At 35.6% G+C, this 20,083-nt stretch overlaps 1 protein-coding gene across 9 annotated transcripts in view; it reads left to right on the plus strand.

Moving 5' to 3' along the window:
* Window positions 1–20,083, plus strand: part of TBCK (TBC1 domain containing kinase) — a 102,942-nt gene that overhangs the window by 54,866 nt on the left and 27,993 nt on the right. For all 9 annotated transcript variants that reach the window (XM_051616651.1, XM_051616654.1, XM_051616659.1 and 6 more), the window contains 3 exons: window positions 3,670–3,706; window positions 5,038–5,199; window positions 15,337–15,512. In XM_051616651.1, the coding sequence (XP_051472611.1) occupies window positions 3,670–3,706; window positions 5,038–5,199; window positions 15,337–15,512 (375 nt within the window). The remainder of the gene's footprint in view (window positions 1–3,669; window positions 3,707–5,037; window positions 5,200–15,336; window positions 15,513–20,083) is intronic.

The raw sequence follows: 20,083 nt of genomic DNA on the forward strand, positions 1-20,083 counted from the left end.
TTGTTTTTTTTTCCCTTGAGATAATGGTTTGGGCCTGGTCACACCCAAAGCAGAGATGGGTAACAAGAGGGTTACGTTCTTCAAAGCACCTCTTTTGGTTAATCAGAAATCTGTTAAAAATGACAGACCTCCTAACAACATGTACAAAAATATAAAAAGTAAATTAAAAATACAAACAAATTATCCTTTAGTTTTTTAAGAAAGAAAGCAGAGCCTTGGAAGTTTTGGTGCTGGGGATGAGGGAGGGGGTCTGTACGAGCAGGGAGGGTTCTCTCTGCTTGATGAGGATGACCAGTGTGGAGGGAGGAAAAAGGGGAGAGGATATGGGGAAGGGGTTGGCAGTGGGAGGTGGGGGGACGAGGTCGGGTCCATAGGTTCACTGTACCTGTCTTACGATGTTCATGAAGTGCACCTGGGTCATACAGGACAGCCACTTTTTTCTTAGAGGCCTTTCACAGAGGAAGAAGTTTGTGTATGCCTTTTAATACTCCTTACTGTCCTACTAAGAAACAGTAACACTCATTTTCATGTTGCTATTCCTTCTGAAATATCTTCAGAATTAAAATCCCTTGAGCCTTAATATCTTTAAAATTATTGTCTTTGCAACTGAAATCTCAATCTTCTGTAGACATGAGTTTGTAAAGCGCTCATCTTCTCTTGGTACAGTCAAATAAAAAATTTGAGACAATAAAAACAGGCAATAACTAAATCCTCATGGAAAAGGCTTTCATCAGGATTTGAGCCAGTATCTCTAAGAGCTTTGAATGTCTAATAGGAGATGCCCTCAAAATATGTCCATCTAACTATGGACAAGTACATCTTCACCCCACTGAAAGCAATGAACTGCATCTCCAAGCTCGGCTACTGAGCAGAATTTGTCATAGCAGAGCACTGTGAGAGAGGGGTAGGGATAAGTATAAAGACAGAGAATGAAACCAAGTCTGAGGACAAGAGAACTCAATCTTAAGTAAAAAAAACCCTCTGTATTATTTCAGATTGAATGGAAACTGATGTTGGGGGAATGCTGTGTTCTTGATGCATAAGAAATATCCAAGTCCTTACTTCAAAGCACAGAAGAGCTTGTATTTTACTAGCAAAGCAAAATGATAATTATGACATGGCTGATCTCAAGCTCACTCTAAAGATTGAAGTGTTTGTTTTACAGGCTCTTATTTTAATGTGACTTATTCTCAGTCTGTTCCAGCAATTCAAACGCAATTTTTATTAAACATTAGGTATACTTTCCAACTATGGGGAGCTAAGTGTCAATAAAAACGATAATGTTTCAGGGTCCTGTAGTGGAGGGTTGAGAACCTCTTTTAGCAGCAGCTTTTTAGTACAAAGCATGGCACAATGCTGTTCCAGCCAGTGATTGCTAGAGGGCAGTCTTTACTAATAGGATCTTAAAAGAGCAGTCCTTAAACTGTAAGAATTTGGTGGCCTATTTATTTGAGACCTTCTAGTCAGTGCAGTTCTTTTTGTCTGTGTTTTTTAGTTTTACTTGCATGGTGGAATAGTACCACCAGTTTTGTGGGGGTTTTTTTGTTTGCTTATTAATAGTAATCATAACTTCTTCAGGTTTACCAAGACCTGCTTTTCTTAGAACATTGTATTTATGAAAATCAGAGGGATAAATCCCTTCAATAAAAACTTGCCTGATACCTTTAACTTAAATGGTTTGAAATACTTTTCTTGTCACTGTTGATAGGTTTGGTAAGGATAGTTTAGAACAAGCCCATGCTTTGCCTTGGCGTTATATTTAATAATCTGTTTCATGCTGCAGATTTTATCTGTTGTGGGGGGTTTTTTTATGTTTCTATGTAGAAACATTACCGATAGAGGTGTATTTGAAATTAGGAGAGAGCGTGGATCTGCTTCGGTAAAACATTTTAATCAAATACATGAAAAATAGAATTATTTTTTTTTAAATACCAAGGAAGTAGTGTAGTTCAGAATTCCATGCACCAATGACATACCTTTATGCAAAGAGGAGCCTCAGGCTATTTGGAGTGCTCGTTTTCCTACTCCCTGCAAAGCCAGATATTGCATACAAGCAAGCAGGTAAACAGGTATTATCTGATCACAACCTCTGTAGGGGGTATTTCAGGGGGCAGCATATCTTGTTATTCAGTAGAGAGCCATCTATTGAACACGTGCCAAAGAGATAGTAATGGAAAAGCATTTAAAAAAACCCAAAAACTAAAATGCTGATAGAAATCGATTTGTTTTGTTTTTTGAACTGTAAAAATCAATCAACAGGTTGGAGGACAAACATTATAAAAGTCCCCTGAATATTGAAAGTGATGAGCAGTTTGGTTATCATAGTTTTTTAAGTTTTACAGACACTATAGTTCAGATACAATCAATCAGTTGCTCAGATGAAGATGTAGGAATAAAATTTAGAGAGAGCTGTGCTAAAGAGCTTTTCAGTAAATGTGGGTATCATTTAATCAGTGCCATAACCCAGTTAAGAGTTTATGGAATAAGTAGTAATTTGTTAACATAATATTGATTATGCTTTCTGCTACTTACTTGCATACTTCCAAGGAAAGCTTAATAGGAGGACTAATTTGCACTTTTTGTGAGCTAAAAAGTAATAAGCTTTATATCTAACTGCAAATATTCAGAAATGGAAAACAGAGCACATGATCTATGCAACTGAGTAAAATTTCACAATGAGCCATCTTGCTCTTGCCTTCCTGGTTTCTGGGGACTTTCTGTGCAGCTCCATGTTTTATAAAGGTGGATTTTGTTGCCTTCAACATGTCAAATACTTCTGTGAAAATTTAGAAGTTTTTAAGGTGTCATAAATGCTTAGTTTTTCTAATGTATATTGAATTTTCTCTGTATGCAGTCATAAGTATGAAAGTTTGCCGAAACTAAAGGTTTTCTGTAGCCATTAGAGCAGCACAAGTTCTTAGTCTCATGAAAGTCTAAGTACTGAAGCAGCCTCAAATCCTTCATATGTTGCCAGCCTTTAATGTCACAGTAGAACAACATAAATGCTTAAGGTGTTAGTGACTGACACTATATTAATTTGAGTAGGAAACAGTTCTTATTGCCTTTCACTGGCCAGTATAGATTTTAATGAATACCAGTATAGGAGAAGAAGGTAGGTATGGTTATTCTTTTCTGTTGCAAATTGTGATTTGCACTTTTAATTATTTATATAGAACCAGGTGAGCATTTTTTTTCCATAGTTAAAAAGATATATTGAATCAAGTTGTTTCATGCTTTTTCAGGCATCCTTTGCTAATTTCCACTAGGCGGGGTGTCTGTGTATATATATGTATTGTGTGTGTGTTTTTGTATATATCTACCTAAGGTGAGACCTTTGACAGTTTAGTAGAGCAAGCTTGTGAGTTCTTTCAGACTTTGAGGGTTATACTTTTTCAAACATAAGCTTACTGAGGGTGATGGTTGTTTTTGTTCTTGTTTTTATTATAGTGTCACAAACCAGTAATTTGAAAGAGATGAAAACTGGGAGTTCAGAGAGGAAAAAAACTCTCTGAGGGGTTAAGTGTTGTGTGATAGTAGTTCTGACACTACAGTTATTTCCCATTCCAAATATATTCATGCAAGGTAGGCAGTTTTTAATGTGGTAGACAATTGTTACAAACAACTTTAGCTCTTTATTAAAAATTTTTTTGTTCTCCCCCCTTTTTACAGCTTTATGCCATTCCTTGGTTTCTTACTATGTTTACACGTGAGTATAGGTTCTTTTTCTCTGATTAAATTTTCTTTTATTTCTTAAGCATAGTTTTTCTCACTTTTTCAGCTAGAGCCTTCCTACTTGGTGAGATCTGTCTCTCATTTAATATGTCACTTGTAATTGTGCTGTGATTTGAATCTCAATGGTGCCTGTAACATACTTTCTGCCCTAATTTGTCAATAATTAGCATTTTCTTAGGTTATTTTTTTTAAGTATTATTAAATTTTAACTGGATTATTTTATGTATGCAGTATTTAAGGAGTGTGTAAAGGAAGCTGTTATCTACTGGAAAAAAAGATATAATGAGACTTTAAAACCAGACCTCCACCACCTTCTGCTGCCCTCACCCAGATAATCTAAGAAAGAGGAGTAACCTATTTTAAGGCCCAGAAAACAAGCTTGGTTTTTTGCACTTTGACACATTGTTACTCTACTAGCACTACGTCACTGTACTTCTGCATGGATGTTGAATTGCTTTCTAGGCTTGCTTTATTAACTTTGACCTCTTTCATTAAAAGCAATTTAAAAATCTTTCCTCAAAAATCTGTGATTTACATTTTTTTTCATGACAGCATTGGTAGAATTTGAGTTGTAAAAAAACAAGAAGTGGCAGGATTTAAAGAGCTGATGAAATATTAAATAATTTTATGTGAGATTCTTGATTGCAGTTTCTTGAGATCTTGACTGTAAAGTACTGGTTCTTGCAGTTACCCATTCTTCTAAAGCTTTAATGAGAATCACCACCTTTGGAAAACCAAGAAGATGGTTTCCTTGACGATGAATTGCAATAAAATGTTAGATCTATTTAGTTGCAGGATAGCTTATTTTAGGAGAGCCACCTTCAGCTTTATGTATAGAATACAACTATTTTTAACAGACCTTCCTCCTTGTCTTTCCTTTCCCAACCATTTTTTTGTCTACTCTGCTAATTTTCTTGTCTAATTTTGAGAAGTTGAGCTTATAAATTAATTCATTAATGTATTCATACTATTAGAAAAACTGATATGCATGTCCTGATGCATAATTGCACTGAACCAAAAGAAAAATACATTGCCTAATTTTGTATATTTGAAATCTGAAAACCTGCACATTTCTAGCTATTTAATAATTAAAGAAGACACTGAAGTTTTCCAGAATAATCAAACTGCATATGAAGACAAACCTGTTTTTAAACAAGTTAAGTCCTTTTTCCTCCCAAATAAAAAATAAATAACCCTAAGATATTAAACAAAAAAAAGGTATATAGGCAACTCCTTAAGAGTGTGTATATGTTTTGATCAATTTATATGCTTATAGGGTTTTCATTGTGCTTATTCATCATGCAGATGTCTTTCCTTTGCATAAAATTTTTCACTTGTGGGATACGTTACTGCTTGGAAATTCCTCCTTCCCATTCTGCATTGGAGTTGCAATACTTCAACAACTGAGAGATCGTCTTCTGGCTAATGGATTCAATGAATGCATTCTCCTTTTTTCAGATTTGCCAGGTACAGAAAAACAATTTCTTCCTTCTTTCTCTGTTTTACCTGTGTATTGCTGGGGAAGGTGTGTGCTTGCATATGAATATACAACAAATCTTACATGTGTTTTGAAATCATGGTAGATTTAGGCAAACTCACTTGTTAGAGTGTGTAGGTCTTCAATACAGCTTGATCAACTTAGTAGAAGTCTTTTTGCTATCATTAGCAGGAATTGGGTGAGCTTACTATTTCCAGGTGAAGGTTAGAGTACTTTATTGTGAAATTAGAAGGCTACTGCACCCAGAACATACTTATAATCTTGTATTAATTCCCTCTCTCCAACCCACGATCTAACAAAATATAGGTCATGATAAAGAGGTGACACTGTTTTAATTGTGTGGCCTTTCTTAAGATAACACTAACTTTTCACTAATTCCTGGGCTGATTATAGATTCAGTGGGCTCTGCTTGAATACCATGTGTGTGTAGTTCAATAATTCATAATTCATTTAAATTGAAGTAATTATTTTTCAGAAGAGCTGAATGAGAGGAGAATCAAGTTTGGAAAAGCATTTAAGCTTAAAAGCTCTTGTTAAGTGTGGCAGTCTCCGCAACTGCAGAGTTTAGAGTCTAGGATATGGCAGCAGGCAGGCTGAGGCCAAGTTCTTAGTTGCATAAATTGGTCTCTCAAAAGTTCAGTGAGTTCTCACAGATGAAGTTCTGCGATTGGTGTAAATATTGTCACAATTTCTGTCTCTCACTGTATACCCTTGAACATGTGTCTAGATTTCAAAATTTTGCTTTTCTGCTTCCTTTCAGTTTAGTAGATACTATGCAATTCCTACTGTGTTTTTCAGTTTATAAGAAACTTAAGTAGGCCATTCCTTATGATGTGGATTTTTTTGGTTTTCAGACTGTATGCTTAGTCATTTCAAGCGCCCTTATTAAATTTAACTGGATATCTTCAGATGGTCTGAAAGGTGATTGCTAAGCTAAAAGATGGTATCTCTCTCCCTTTCCTTCTCCCCAATCTATTAACTATATGTCTTAGTTAAGTATAGATTCATTAATATTTAACTTCTTTTTCTTGCCTAAGGTCATTTTCCCCGTTTTTTTCCCTTGAGTGATTCTAAGTTATATATTCCAATTTATCTTGAACCAGCTGATTTACTGTCAGCTGAAGTGCTTTATGCTTTCGTCATGTGTAAGAACACATTAGTACCCATAATACACATCTGTTTATATAATAAAATTAAATCACTAAAATCTGTAGTGCCATAATGTACATACTTTCTGCTGATTATGACAACTTTGTTTATAGTCTGGTAGGAAACATTTTGGTAGAACAGTGTGTCTGAAAATATTTATTTGTTAATGTTGGTGATGTGTGCAGTATTTTGTATGTCAGCAGTGGCACAATTGAATATTATGAGATTAATCCAAAGCATATAATAAACTCACAATTAGCGGAAAAAATAGTGAGGATGGGACATGGTCTTAGTGTCACTTAAATGTTATTGGTCTAGCTGAGACTCCTGTAATCTGTAATTTGTTTGAACATAGAATTATCTTAGCCTTGTGCTTTCTTTTTCTATCCTGAGTCGTATTTCTCATTAAGAATATTGACTTCTTTTGCTTTTTTGTCACCTATGTTTTCCAAATAGGACTTCTCTTACATTGGTTAAAATAAATTGTATGCCATGTTTGAGAAGCTTCTGAAAGTAATTTGCAAACAACTTTCACCTGAAACTATGTCACCCCAAGCAAGAGATTATATTGTTCAAAACATCTGCAATAGTTTCAGTCTAAAATTAATTGTCTTAAACTTCAAAACTGTGTTTTTTAATCTTTTTGTGCAGTGGAATGGCTTATCTCAGGCTGCCAGTGAAAGTTACTTGCTTTCCAGACTGATAAAGCAATCTTGCAATTTTGTGGAACACTTTTTAATGATTTCTTGTTTCTACAGTAGCTATTTTTTTAAAAAAAAATATTTAAAGTTTAAAACAAACAAGAAAAAAACAAACAAAAACACCCAGAAAAACCCGTACTGCTTTATTTCCATTTAACTGCATATAACAGAGTTTCAATTGCTGTTTAAGAAAGTTAATGATGTAAGGAAAAAGAAGGGGCACAGAGCCATCATTGATTGCTTGATTTTGAAAACCCTTTCTAGTGCTTGTCTCAAAGCTTTGGCCATGTTTTATCTATAAATGCTATAAAATTGGGCATTACTTGCCAGTTTTGTGAGCTCTATTTGAATTTTTAACGTGTTTTTATATAGTTTTAAAGATATTCTACTGTATTAAGAAATCTGTTTTAAGTATTTGACAAAATAATTGGTTAATTAAGAATACTGGATAATCCCTTTACTGTAGTGGCAAATATCCTAGTTCATTTCTCATGGGACTGTAGAAAGGGGACTGCTAAGCAACTACTAAAACTTAAATAGAATTAGATTGTTTAGGAAAATACTACCCCAAGGTGGTATGGCTTTTTTATCGTTCTCTTTCATTTGTTCTTTCACACTTTTTTCCTTGTGTTTAAGCAGCTTTTCTAAGTTATAAATTTTATTCAAACATATAAATACCAGAGAAGATTAAGGAAGTAGTATCTGAGACAGACAAACTAAACCAATCCTGGAGTCATTGTTAATTTTATCTAAGTCTGATGTAGCAGAAGAATGTGGCACTTACATATAATCTGATTCCTGAGATATCAATAACAGAGGTAGGACTCTACTTTCGGACCAGTCCTGGTTTGTACTGAACAACTTCGGAGGTGTCTGCATCTTATGTGTCAGCAAATTTACAACCCAGAAGGCTCTTTCATGCATTCAGAGCCAATTATATAAGCAACGTATTTGAAAACTTGTGATTTTGCCTCTTGCTTAGTCTTTAACATCTTGCCATAAGTTTCTCTAAAAAAGTATGTTATGCAACTCACAAATTATTGTTGTTGTTGTTGTTGTTATATCTTGATTTGATTACTAAGTTCCTTACCCTCTGTACAAGTAGTACAAAGTTACCAACACATTATGTTAGGAAACTGACCCAGGAAAGAAGCATCCAGGTATGTACAGCTCTTAGTTGAAGGATCCTGTAGACCATTTCATTCCCACCTGGAATGGATTCAGTATAGGTCCTGGCAAACAGATCTTCCTCCAGAGATCTGTACCATTATCATCACTGACACACAGAGGTTAATGATGGCCTTGAGAAGGGATAGAGCAAAAGATGGGAACAGATGCTGTTAGAGAACAGGTAAACACCAATCCTAGACGTGAGTTATAACATACTTTTAAATAAGCATTGTTGGTTAGTTCACACAATAACCTCATAATCAGAAATTTTGGAGCGGGAGAAGTGTTTGTTTTTTTAATGCTGTGCACCTTAGGCAGGTGTCTTTTTGCTGACTCCAAATTAGTTAGTGCTTCCAAAGGAAGAACCTCGGCCTCAAACTGAAAGGCCAGAAAGACTGGCTGTAGAAAAGCAATCCAGAGCAATGAGGAGCTACAGTAAAACTGTTTAAGTGGAAAATGGAGAGGATTCTATTTTGTGAGACACAGACATGTAGCTTTAAGATGCAACATGTAGTTAAAGATCTAGATATTACCAAACCACAAAAACGCTTCTTCAAGAAACAGTTTGTCTAATGTGGGAGAAACTATTTTATCTGGTGCCATAATAGTGATGTGCCAAAATGTTGAATCCCATTATGGTGAAAGCCATATAAATGCTTAGAAGACTTACATCCAACTCAAGAATAGACTAAAGGTTAAAAAATCATGGAAATTATTTAATAAGATGGTCTGGTGCAGTTTTGAATGATGTATTTCTGCTGACAGCAGCAGAATTAGATGCACATCAGAGAACTCTACTTTAGATATGAATCTGACCCTAGGTAAGTGCTATTTTACCTTATGTTGTTTTTCTTCCTGAAAATCCTTTGTCTACACATCTGTGATTCATACACTTTTATCATCCCAGAATTCTGGTGTTTCACTATTTGGTTAATTAAGATTTGGTAGGAGGAAGAAATGGCAGTTGGTTGCCAAGCCCACACTGAATTTGTGGGTGTTTGGAGACAAAAGGGTGTTCCCATTTGTTTTGCCACTTGTCCAGTGAAAATGTAAACTCTTCAGATCAAAACACAAACTTTGAAAAGACTGGAAGAAATACAGTGGGGTCTTCTATGTGCCTGTGAGTAGTAGAAAAATAAAAGTAGTGTACTGGTTTTGGGGTTGACTTTTTCTCATACGGTTTTGAAAATGTCCTATTGATTAAATTAAGACTCCAAGGAATAGATGTCATAATAGCCCTTTTAAAAGTAAGCAATTTTGATAACTTCAGCTATGAAATTATGATGGGTGGCTTTGTTGTAGCTTGGCCAAGTTCAAAACTGTTGTCTCTCATGGAAAATCACACTGCAAGGTGCTTATCGTGGAGTTAGCGAAGCTGGACTATGTTTTCAAATTACAGTATATCTGAAGAAAAACAGCAAGTTGGTCTCTGTCACATGATGTGCATGATAATGGTGCTATAACATTAAAAAATGCTGTTCTATTTATAGATTCAACCTTCTTGACACTAAAGAGAAATGCGCTGGTAGGTGACACTAAGGAAAAAAAATACCAAAATCCTTTATGCATATTAGTATTCTTGCTAGTCTGTTGTTCTCACTCATGGAAAATTAAATATGTATCTTTTTAGCAAGGGATTGTCTGTCTTGAGAGATTGCATTTTGTAAAAAGGCTGAAAAGTGAGTTCATCAGTAGAACTTTCCTAGTGCATGTCTTAAAATCAGTCTAAAGCGCAGCTTATGGCTCCTGTTTCTTGATAGAACCAGTGTGTACTCTTCATAGCAGAAAGGGATTTCAAGGAATAATCCACCTGTTAGTCGTGTAGGGTTTTGTACACCTTTACACTGGAGTAAAATAAAAGTTCAGTAAGGAAGACTATCTAACATATTAGCATTTCTAGGCGTGGAAGACAAAATTCAGGCCACTCAGAGCTTTGCTCCGACATGTAGTGAAATTTCTTTTTTTTATTTTTTTTTCTTTTCCCTTGGGAAATATTTTATAGAGTTGTAGAATAGTTAGAGTTGGAAGGGACATATAAAGGTCATGTAGTCCATCCTCCCTGTAGTGAGCAGGGGTGTCTTCAACTGGATGAAGTGGTTCAGAGCCCTGTCTAACTGGCCTTGAATGTTCCCCTGGAAGGGTTATCTACTGGCTCTCTGGGCAACCTGTTCTGGTGTTTCCCCATTTCCCTTTTTTTCCATTATTGGTCTAGGAACAAACAGGTCAAATTAGAGTCTTGGATACTTTTCTGATGGCAACAGGTACTCCTTTTCAATGTTACTTGAATGTTTGTCTTATTTCAAAAACAGAAAGTCTAAATTACTTGATATGACTTGCTTACAAATATCCTGAAGGCTAACAAGGCGAGAGGTATGCTAATACAGAATCACTTAGGTTGGAAAAGACCTTTAAGATCATAGAGTCCAGCCATTAACCCTACTCTACCAAGTCTAGCACTAAGCCATATCCCGAAGTGCCATACAGAGGCCTTCTACTTAAGACCTACCTATTTATGTGTCTGTGTGGTAAAAGCTGATTTTGCCTGGCAGAGTAGTAATAAAGTATTTGTGATTGAGAGGTCAAACCAAGCCTATAATTTTGGGCTGTTTCCAAAATGTAGGAGCAGTTTATCTTGGCCAAATTTCTTAACTGGTGTCCTGTTACCCAAGGAGAGGGCTCTGGAACTAATTAACTGCACACAAAGACTTGGCTTGTGTAGATTTTCATTAAGAAAGAACCGTTCGTCTTATGTTTTTCCCCATTACTTGTTGTCACTTGCTGTGAAAAATGTATGCACATCCAGTGTAAAAATAAAAAAATTCTGTATGCTTCTGTCACAGGTGTACTTCCTTTAAACTCTTGCTTTCTTTTTAACATCTAGTTCAAGTGTGGTCTACTTCTCTCCTGTATCTATAATAATAAACATCAAATATATGTAGCTTAAAAAGCAGCTATGTCAGGCTAAGCCATCCTTTTCAGTTGAGGCTGTTGACAGAGGGAAGCAGCTGCATGGTAAGGAGTGGTAATTTAGCTTGAGCAAAGCAAAATCAGTAGCATTTTAGACCAACCAGGAAGTTTAGTTTTGAGAAGATGTAAAATATTTCAGTAGGCTTAATATTAGGTTGGGGCCATGGCAAATCCAGGATATTGCTGCTGGATCATTTTTTGTTTACTTCCCCACCCCCGCCTTTGTCAATTCCCATACTATTTGCATATTTAGAAATCTCAGGAAAAGTCTTTTGATGTCAAGTAATGGAGTAATTAGCTGGTGCTGTAGAATTGTTTCCTGCATGGCTTGATTACTGCTTGACAGTGAAATACTTGAGCTCAGTTGATCCAGAACTCCTAACACCACTTATTTAAAATGAAACTTGTTATTTTAGTTTGTACGTACCTGGGTGCCAGCTTTGGCATTTTGAAATACAGGTGCTCTGCACTTCTTGAAAACCAGACTGGTTGAAGACATAGTAAATTTTGAAGTGAGAATTTATTGTTACGGCATTTTTATTCTGTTTAAAGTTAGGCTTAAATTTTTTTCAGTGCATTCTTCACATATATGGCACGACTTTATGTCAGCACATTTTTATTACAGATTTTCCAGAAAAATAATTTATATGAATAAAAACAGAAGGCACATGCTTTTTAAACTACAAAACACTGCAGTGTTGGGACCTAGGAGAGCACAAAGATGTTGCATATCCATGAGTGAGCAGGCCCTTTCTAAGTGTTTCTGTCTGCTGCTTCCTAACACCTTGACATTTCTGCAGAGCCTGTCCTAAGAAGGATGTTATTCTAATTTGTTAGCACATGTCAAGTAGTCTGGCATCCTGGTGAGGGAGTCTCTTCCTTTGTTCTTAGTCCTACTCAAGAATCTAGTCACTGACTTGATACATTTACACTGCAGACATAGTAGCAGTTTCTTTGTCACAACGTGTAAGCTTTAAGGCTTTCTGGCACAGTTACTTGGCAGCAGGAAGAGTATGAGCAGGATGATTAATACAACATGAATGCAAAGTCTTGGTGTGATAACAAAAGATGGACATTTAATCAGCGATTGTCTCATTTGTCATATATTTGAAAGGGCGTGGGAAGAAATCAGAATTTAAGTAGCACAGCAGACCCTTACTTATTAGCCAAAAGGAGGAGAAAAGATCTTATACAGCCAGATTGCAAAATATTACATTGCATTTTAGTTCTTGACAAGAAGTGATTTTTCTTAACCTGAAATTTCAAACAGAGGGTGAACACGGGATTGAAGGTTAGTCAAGTGTGTAACTTGTTCATGCAAAATGACTAATAAATATTTGGCAAATGTTTATACCAGTGTAATCTTGTCTTAAAATCCCAGTATCCTGAAACTAACAGTTTTGTTTGTTTTTGTTTAAAAAAAGAAAGAAAAATAAAAACAAACAAAAAAACCACACCAGGGTGAGTAAATTCCTTCTCTACCAATAGTCTTGTGTCCCTCATGGATGATGAATGTTGACTATTCCCACATATATGTATACATGTGTGTATGTGAGCATATATATATTTAATTATTTGTGGAATCCACAATCTCATTGTTATATTTTTATTTTGCATTACTTAGGAGTAGATCAGTTAATTACCAGACTGTAAATTGGTGTTAGGCTTCTGATGGCCTCCGTCCCAAACGATTAAAAATTTCCTTTTTGTTCAATGGAATTTCACTGTCCTCCTGACATGCTGCTTAGAAAAAATGAGAAACCAAAGAGCCAAGAATCACAGAACAACAGACCTCTACATTTTTTTACTTACACACTAATGAGCAAGAACTGGTTATTGGGTTTTTTTAGGGAAACGCATTGCTGCATTTTCCAGTTCTCTAAATGGATTCTTTTTGGAATTACAGAGCTTGTTACTAGGAAAAATATTTTTAGAATCTGTCTCAGTGTTTAACTCTGTCAATCTCAATTTCTCCTTTCAGCTTTTTCATAACTTTCTAGTGCATACAGCATTCCTATTCCATCCCCCAGTTCTGTTTTCAATTTCAGATATATGTAGGCTATTATGTCCTCTCACAACTGAATGTTTCCCATGCTATTTATTTGTGTTGTTCAGATAATTTTTTTTTTCCTACTGGCTAAATTCTACTTTCATCCCATTTATTACAAAAGTACTGCTAACATTTCCTTAGCTAAGAATCTCAGGAGACAGGTCTATAATTCTCAGTTATAGCAGTCACTTTACAAAAAAATACAAAAGCCATAAACGTACTATGGTCTTTAACTGAAATTCTCAACTCCCTATAAATAAAAGGAGTCTTAAGAAATTTGGAGAAAGAATGACCATGGTTTGGAGTTTATTTTGAGCTCTAGGAGTAATAACCAGTGAAAGGGTGCTGTCTTTACCTGAATTTAGAAATTGTGTAAAATTCTCTGGTGGCATGGATTTTTCTTAGGAATGAAAGTAATTTTCACCCTTCCATTACAGTTTGTTCAAAAGAAAAATCTAATACATTTTCATTGCAGAACTAAAAACTGTAACTCTTGAGACACCACTTTGTCCTTCTATCTCTGGCAAGTATTATCCCAAGTAGCTAGGGAGCTTGATATGGTTAAGGAAATTGTGATTTTCTTTCACATCCACCAAAAGGATTTAGAGTTAAAATTAAAATTAGGTAAACTACAGCTTTACTCAAATTTTTCAGAATTTCAGAAGCAACTTGGCATGTAAGCATTTTGAATGGGAGATTAGTAGATCACATCTTTCACTCAGATTTTAAACAAAGCAAATAATCTCATCCAACTGAGATATTCTGCCCCAAGCTTCAATTTCAGCTTCTTTTGCTCATTACCCTGCTAATAACTGAGGTTTCTGGAGGAACTCCCTGATTGATGGCAGTGTATCAAATCTGTTTATGGCAATGAATGATTGGTGGCGATGAATCAAAATCTGTTTGAGATCTACAGATAAAGTTTGGCTACAGTACCTCTGTTGTTTTCTAGAAGCTGGTGCTTCAATCTTCTAAATTATGAATGCTGTAAAGAATCATCCAAGATGCTTGGGCCAAACACAAGCAAGAATTTATATTCCAGTTTGTCTGATGCACTAGGCTAGGTTTGTCATAAAATCCAAGCTAGGAAATTCTTATCATGAGACTGCAAACAGGAGATGCACAACTAACCAGTCTTCCTATGGTGAGAGAAAAGTAAATAGCCTTTGTGTTACATCTTGTTAAAAGATAGATACAGGCAGGATGATTAGTGTTGCAAAAACTATATTTGCAAGGGATTTACTTTTTTTTCTTTTGTGTATGTTTTTCATTATGCTTTGGTAAGTTTTTATTTGGCCATAGCTTATTTTAGGATGCTTCCCTTTTGATGGGTGGGTGTCTTCTTTCCTTCTAAGATGATTAATATTTTGTCACACACAGCACTTCCCTCCTTCAGCCAGAATGTTACACTTTGAGCGTCTGGTTGGGTTTTGGATTGTATTTAAAAAAAAAACAACAACTCTAAAGTAAACCCGCTGTGTTTGCCATCGAGCACAAATTATTGATGCAAACTCCTGTTTTCCACCAAACAGATGACTTGTAGCTTTGCCACAAAATTTTGAACCGAAAGCTTGCATTTTGGCTTATAGTAGTATTTAACTGTAAAATAAGACACCAAATTGATCAAAAAATCCTCATGTTAGTACACTGCATGAAATACTCTTTTTATTCATTGCATATACTTATATTTAAGAGTCAATAGTCTGACTTGCAAAGACATTTAGTGCAGATGCATTACAATGACTAGGCTTCAGTTATATTCCTGCCTTTGCATTTGTTAAAGTCCTGCTACACTTCTCTTACACAGGTTTCCATACCTAACTAGGGATAGAATTAATGTTAAAATGTCTTTTTCATTAAAAAAAAAAAAAATCAGTGTTTTTTTTTAAATGGGAAAATGTTTTCAAAAACTAGATGTTCTTTAAGTGAGGGAGAGAGAGACTAAGAGGTTCAGATCAATATATTCATATTTAGTAATGTCATAGCTAGGTTTATTTGATTTACTGATTTTTTTTTATTTTTTTTTTTCATGGTTGCATTTCTTGTTTGTTCTTTCAATCCCTTCTCAGAGATTGATATTGAGCGTTGCGTTCGTGAGTCAATCAACCTGTTTCGCTGGACCCCGAAGAGCGCTACCTACAGGCAGTACGCGCAGCCTCCACGGCAGGCCAGTGACGGCAACGGCACCAGAAGTTCTATGTCCTGCTTTTCAGCAGACTATCAGGAAGCACTTCAAAGTGACCTGGTAAGTGACCTGGGAATTGGAAGGTGGAGAATCGGTCAGGTTGCTGGTTTCTTCTACCCCAGATGTTTTTTTGTCTTTAAAATTTAAACAGGAAGAAAATACCTACCAAACCTCAGTTACTGGCATTTGTGTTGTCACTTTCATGCACCAGGGTTTGACACATTCAACAAATGTTCTGATTTGCCTATCACCTCGTGCAGTGTTAGAGCCTCTGCCATCTTACTAATCTTGATGGAGAACCCAATGCAGTGAATGAGAATTAACTGAAGAGTTGTTGGGTTTTGTGGTTTTTTTTACTCCAGTGCTTTGAACTTAGTTTCTTTGATGTACGTGCCAATAACATTATTTCTTCTTGTGCCATATTTCTGCCTCTCCCAACTTCTGCTCCTTTAGTTCTGTGGTATTTGTTACCACAGCAGACCAACGTCCACAGCTCACCTGCAGAACTACAAACAGCCCTTAATTTGGGGGAAATTAGTAAAAAGAGCTATTTGCCAGTCAGAAATAAGTAACTGGAAAGTGATGCAGACAGCTCTGGCTGCTTTTCCATCTTGGCCTGTCAGGGTAAAGGTATAGCTTGAGCTGTTTAGAGGGGTAGTATCTGAGTTAGCTCGTGTTTGTCTTGGCAAAGAATAACTAACAGCTAAGAGTGTATCTGTATTAAATAGATCCTTAGGTTAGCAAAAATATTTTTTCATTCTCTCTCCAGTAAAATCTGGTGGTTGTTCCTCTTGTCAGATACACCATCTGAAGAATGGTGATTTGAAACAATTCTTTTCCTTCCTATCAGCAGGATAAAGCTAGTAAGTCTCTTAAAAATTAACAGTTTTGGTTAGGTTTTTTTCCTTCCATGTTCTCCTACAATCAGTGTTCATTCATGATTACACAATAATAATAGGAGACTGATATATATACCTGCTATATCTACTTGGTCAAATGGATTAGGTTTTAGTCTTTTCAACTGTTTTTCCTTGCTACTAAGAAAATAACTGTATTGTCTCTCAAGTGTGTCTTACCTTTTAAGTAGTCCTTGAATCTGAGTCTGATATTCACTCTTTTTCATTTTCCCTTTTGTTTTCTTTCTTTTACTTTCTTTTTTTTTTCTTTTCTTTTGTATTTGTTTTTTTTTACTTTTATTTCTATTGCTGTATTTTGTGGACGTCTTAGTCAAAAATCCAGGACTCCAAGTGCTAGACATGCAAATGCAGAACACAAGGAAGCTCCAAAGGACTTACAGAATTTAAGAAATAATAGGTGAATGTAGAAATGCAATTGGGAAGAAAAATGAAATTACAAGACAATACTTGTTGTCATACAGGAATTGTACCAAACACAACAGCTGCTGTGCTGTTCTGGAGAGATGTAGAGAGAATTTTTGAAGGAGCTGAGGGCTGCACATTCATAAAATAATTCAGATAGGACCTTAGGAAGTAATCTGGTACAAATTCCTGTAAAAAACAGGCTCAACACTGAGTTCAGATGGGGTTGCCTATGGCTTTATTACAGCATACCATGAAAAATTCCAAGGAAGGAGACTGGAGTCTCTCTTGGCAGTCTGGTCTGCTGCCTGACAGTGCTAACGGTGAAAATGTTTTGGTGTACATGCTAGCTTTTCTTAATGTTATGATGACAAGAGAGTAAAAACACAAGTCTCCTCAGTCCTAAGAATGTGCTCATGCCTTTCTGAGTCCAAGCAGGAGTTGAAGGGACTTAGAAATAGTGAGAAAGGGAGACAGGAGAAAGCAGCAATCATCTACTGAACTGTTAAATAGAGAAAAGATTTTTTTTATTTACAACAGAGACAAAAATCCATGGTTTTGGGTAAAGCAGAGTTTCTTTCATTATTTCCTGAGATCTTTTGTGGGTGGTTTGTTTTTTTTTACCAATAGCAATGTTATATTCATACCAGAAATTGTGTTTGTTTATAATGCCATTAAGTAGACTCATCCATCTCACAATTTCCAAGAAATTAAGGAATGTTTTTTGTTATAGAGAAGAAAAATAAATACCATAAATTTTGTTTCCTTCTCTTTCATTTCCACTTCTTTCTGCTTAACAGCAAAGTGTTTTTAATTTACTGCAGTGTAATTGGTGCTTTAACTTCTTTTGAAGCACAAGTGTATTGGATCTTTTGTATCCTGCTGTAGTCTTTTTTAGCTAATCATATGGAGCAGCAATGCTATGTGATTTACACAGAAATTTGTGGAGATATTCAGATTTTTTCTGTAGCAAAATGACTTCTAATGAGCTATCTTTCACTTGTGACCAGTTCTGCACTTCTGGATATTCTTACTACATAAGATGACACTTCTCAGGGATTTGAACAACATGGCTAAAAAAAACCCTGAAATTATTGGTGAATACACTATTTATATCCAAGGATGATTGGGTTTTTTGGTTTGTATTTTTTTTACCTTAATTCTGGAAGCATCCATCTTTTTCTTCAGAGGTGTCCTTTACTGGTGTTTGCTACCATGGGGAAGCTTTTTTTCTCCTTGAAAAGAGTGGGATCTGAGTTCAATCTTCAGTACACACAGTAGCCTTTAATGGATTTTTTTTTAAACACCATTGTGTCCTTGCTGCTCAATCTAGCTCTTAAAAATTTCTTTGGTATTTCTCCACCTATTTAGTTGCTCATTATTTGGACAAGCAATTTGCTCTACATTTTTATCTCCAGTTTTGTACCTGTGGGTCACCTATGTGTCTGAGGATGGGTAGGGTAGGAAACAATTCCTTTTTAAGCTAACCTTGGAGTTTGTTTCTGAAAGTAATTTATGACTTCTTGAAAAATTAACTGTTTACTGTATTCTAAACATCAGCTGTCTCTTATTCCTATTTTTGTATTTTCCTTCTAAACTGCTTTAGTTGGTTTAAGTGCTTTTTATTGGCTACTCAAATATTTGTGTGTATCTGCGTGTCATGGTGCTTAAATAATAATATGACAAGTATTTGCCCCTGGGTAAGCACTTTTCTCCCTAAATCAGCAGCCAGTAAAACAAAACTGTTTTGACTTTTTATGACTAATTTTCGGTTTAGGGGCATCTATTTGCAGCTTCATTAATAGGCTTGGGTGCTTTCTTCCCTCCTGGACTTGTGTACTGCTTAATCTTTTACTCTTTCATCCAGCAAGCATATTTCTACTGAGATAAAATCTCAAGGAGGAAATAGTTTCAGAGAGAATGAATCTACATCTTAAGTGGTTTGGAATGTTTATTTTGAGAAAGATAAAATGTCAAAAAGAAGAATGGAAAAACCCGTTTAAATTCATGACAGAATTTTAATGGCAGTGTGCTCAAATTAATGTCTGTAACTTTTTACCTGTACACTGTTAATTTATTTTTCACTCTTCCCACAACTTACCTACATCCCCTGGAAATTCCAAAGTGTTTTTTCTTCAGTGTCCGGGAGTCACAGAGACAAATAACACTTGTCATGTTACAATTTTCTGCTATGCCTTTATCTCCCTTGTGATGGTTGATGTACACTCTCTCCATCTACCTGTATATTTGGATGTCTCCTCAAGTGTAGCAGGTGAACTCCGAGAAATCCCAAGGCTGATACAAATATGCCTTAATCTTGGCCTTCTACCACCCATCTTCGTTTTAAGGGTAGAAGTTCCTGATGAATGTTGGGGAATGAAAGGTCTAGCAGGTCGTTATTGATCCTTGCACTGATTTAAATGCCATCATTCCAGTTCAGCTTTTCATTTTGATGAAGCAAAAGAAATACCTAAGCAAGAAAGTGACTGAATGGCTTGATGAAACAGTATAAACATGAAAAACATTTGTTTTTATCAAAAGTAGTGTGAGCAAAGTTTCCTGATGGTAACTTTGCAGATAATCAAGAATAGCTTACATGACAGAGTTCTTAGAGATGGGAATTCAGGCTTACTTGCAAGAAATCCACCAGCATTCAGTTGCTTCTGGCTTCTTGGATATATTTGGATATATAACCTAGGATATATTTGTCAACATAAAACATATTGGCTAGATTTATATTAAGGCCTTGAATAACTGGTGTGTAAAGTTAACCAGTTCTTCTAAAAGCAGCATGATGAGTGTATACCAACATTTCTGTTGCAGTGTACAAGCTAGGACATGTCCAGGTGCAATGCTGCAGTGTCTGTGCTGTACGTAACAGTTGTTATATATGTTCTGACTCAAAGGTCTTCTGACTGCCTTGACCCATTTCAAGTTTGTCTTTTTTCTTTTTTTTTTTCTTTTTTTTTAGAGAACTTGTTTTTTTGCTTTCTTCTTTTATTGTTTTATTACTCAGCAGAAAGCTGTTCCTCGAATTTGTCTTTAGTTCATGTTGTGCAAAGCATTAACTGATCACAGATCTGAGTTAATGTTTCTAATTTATTGTGCATGTGCCTTTGCTTCTCTTTTCTGAGGGAGTTTGAGTGAGAAGTTGGGTTTGTCGTTTTTGAGATGAGTTGATTTATGTAATTCTTCTTTGAGTGAATAAACAATTCACTGTTAAATTATGTACATTGTAAGCTCATCACATTCTGGCAAATATTTTTAGGAATTTTTGAAAGCCTCAGAACTTTGTGTGTTTGTTAGCTTTTC

Source organism: Apus apus, chromosome 4 (assembly GCF_020740795.1).
Source record: "Apus apus isolate bApuApu2 chromosome 4, bApuApu2.pri.cur, whole genome shotgun sequence".
NCBI lineage: Eukaryota > Metazoa > Chordata > Aves > Apodiformes > Apodidae > Apus > Apus apus.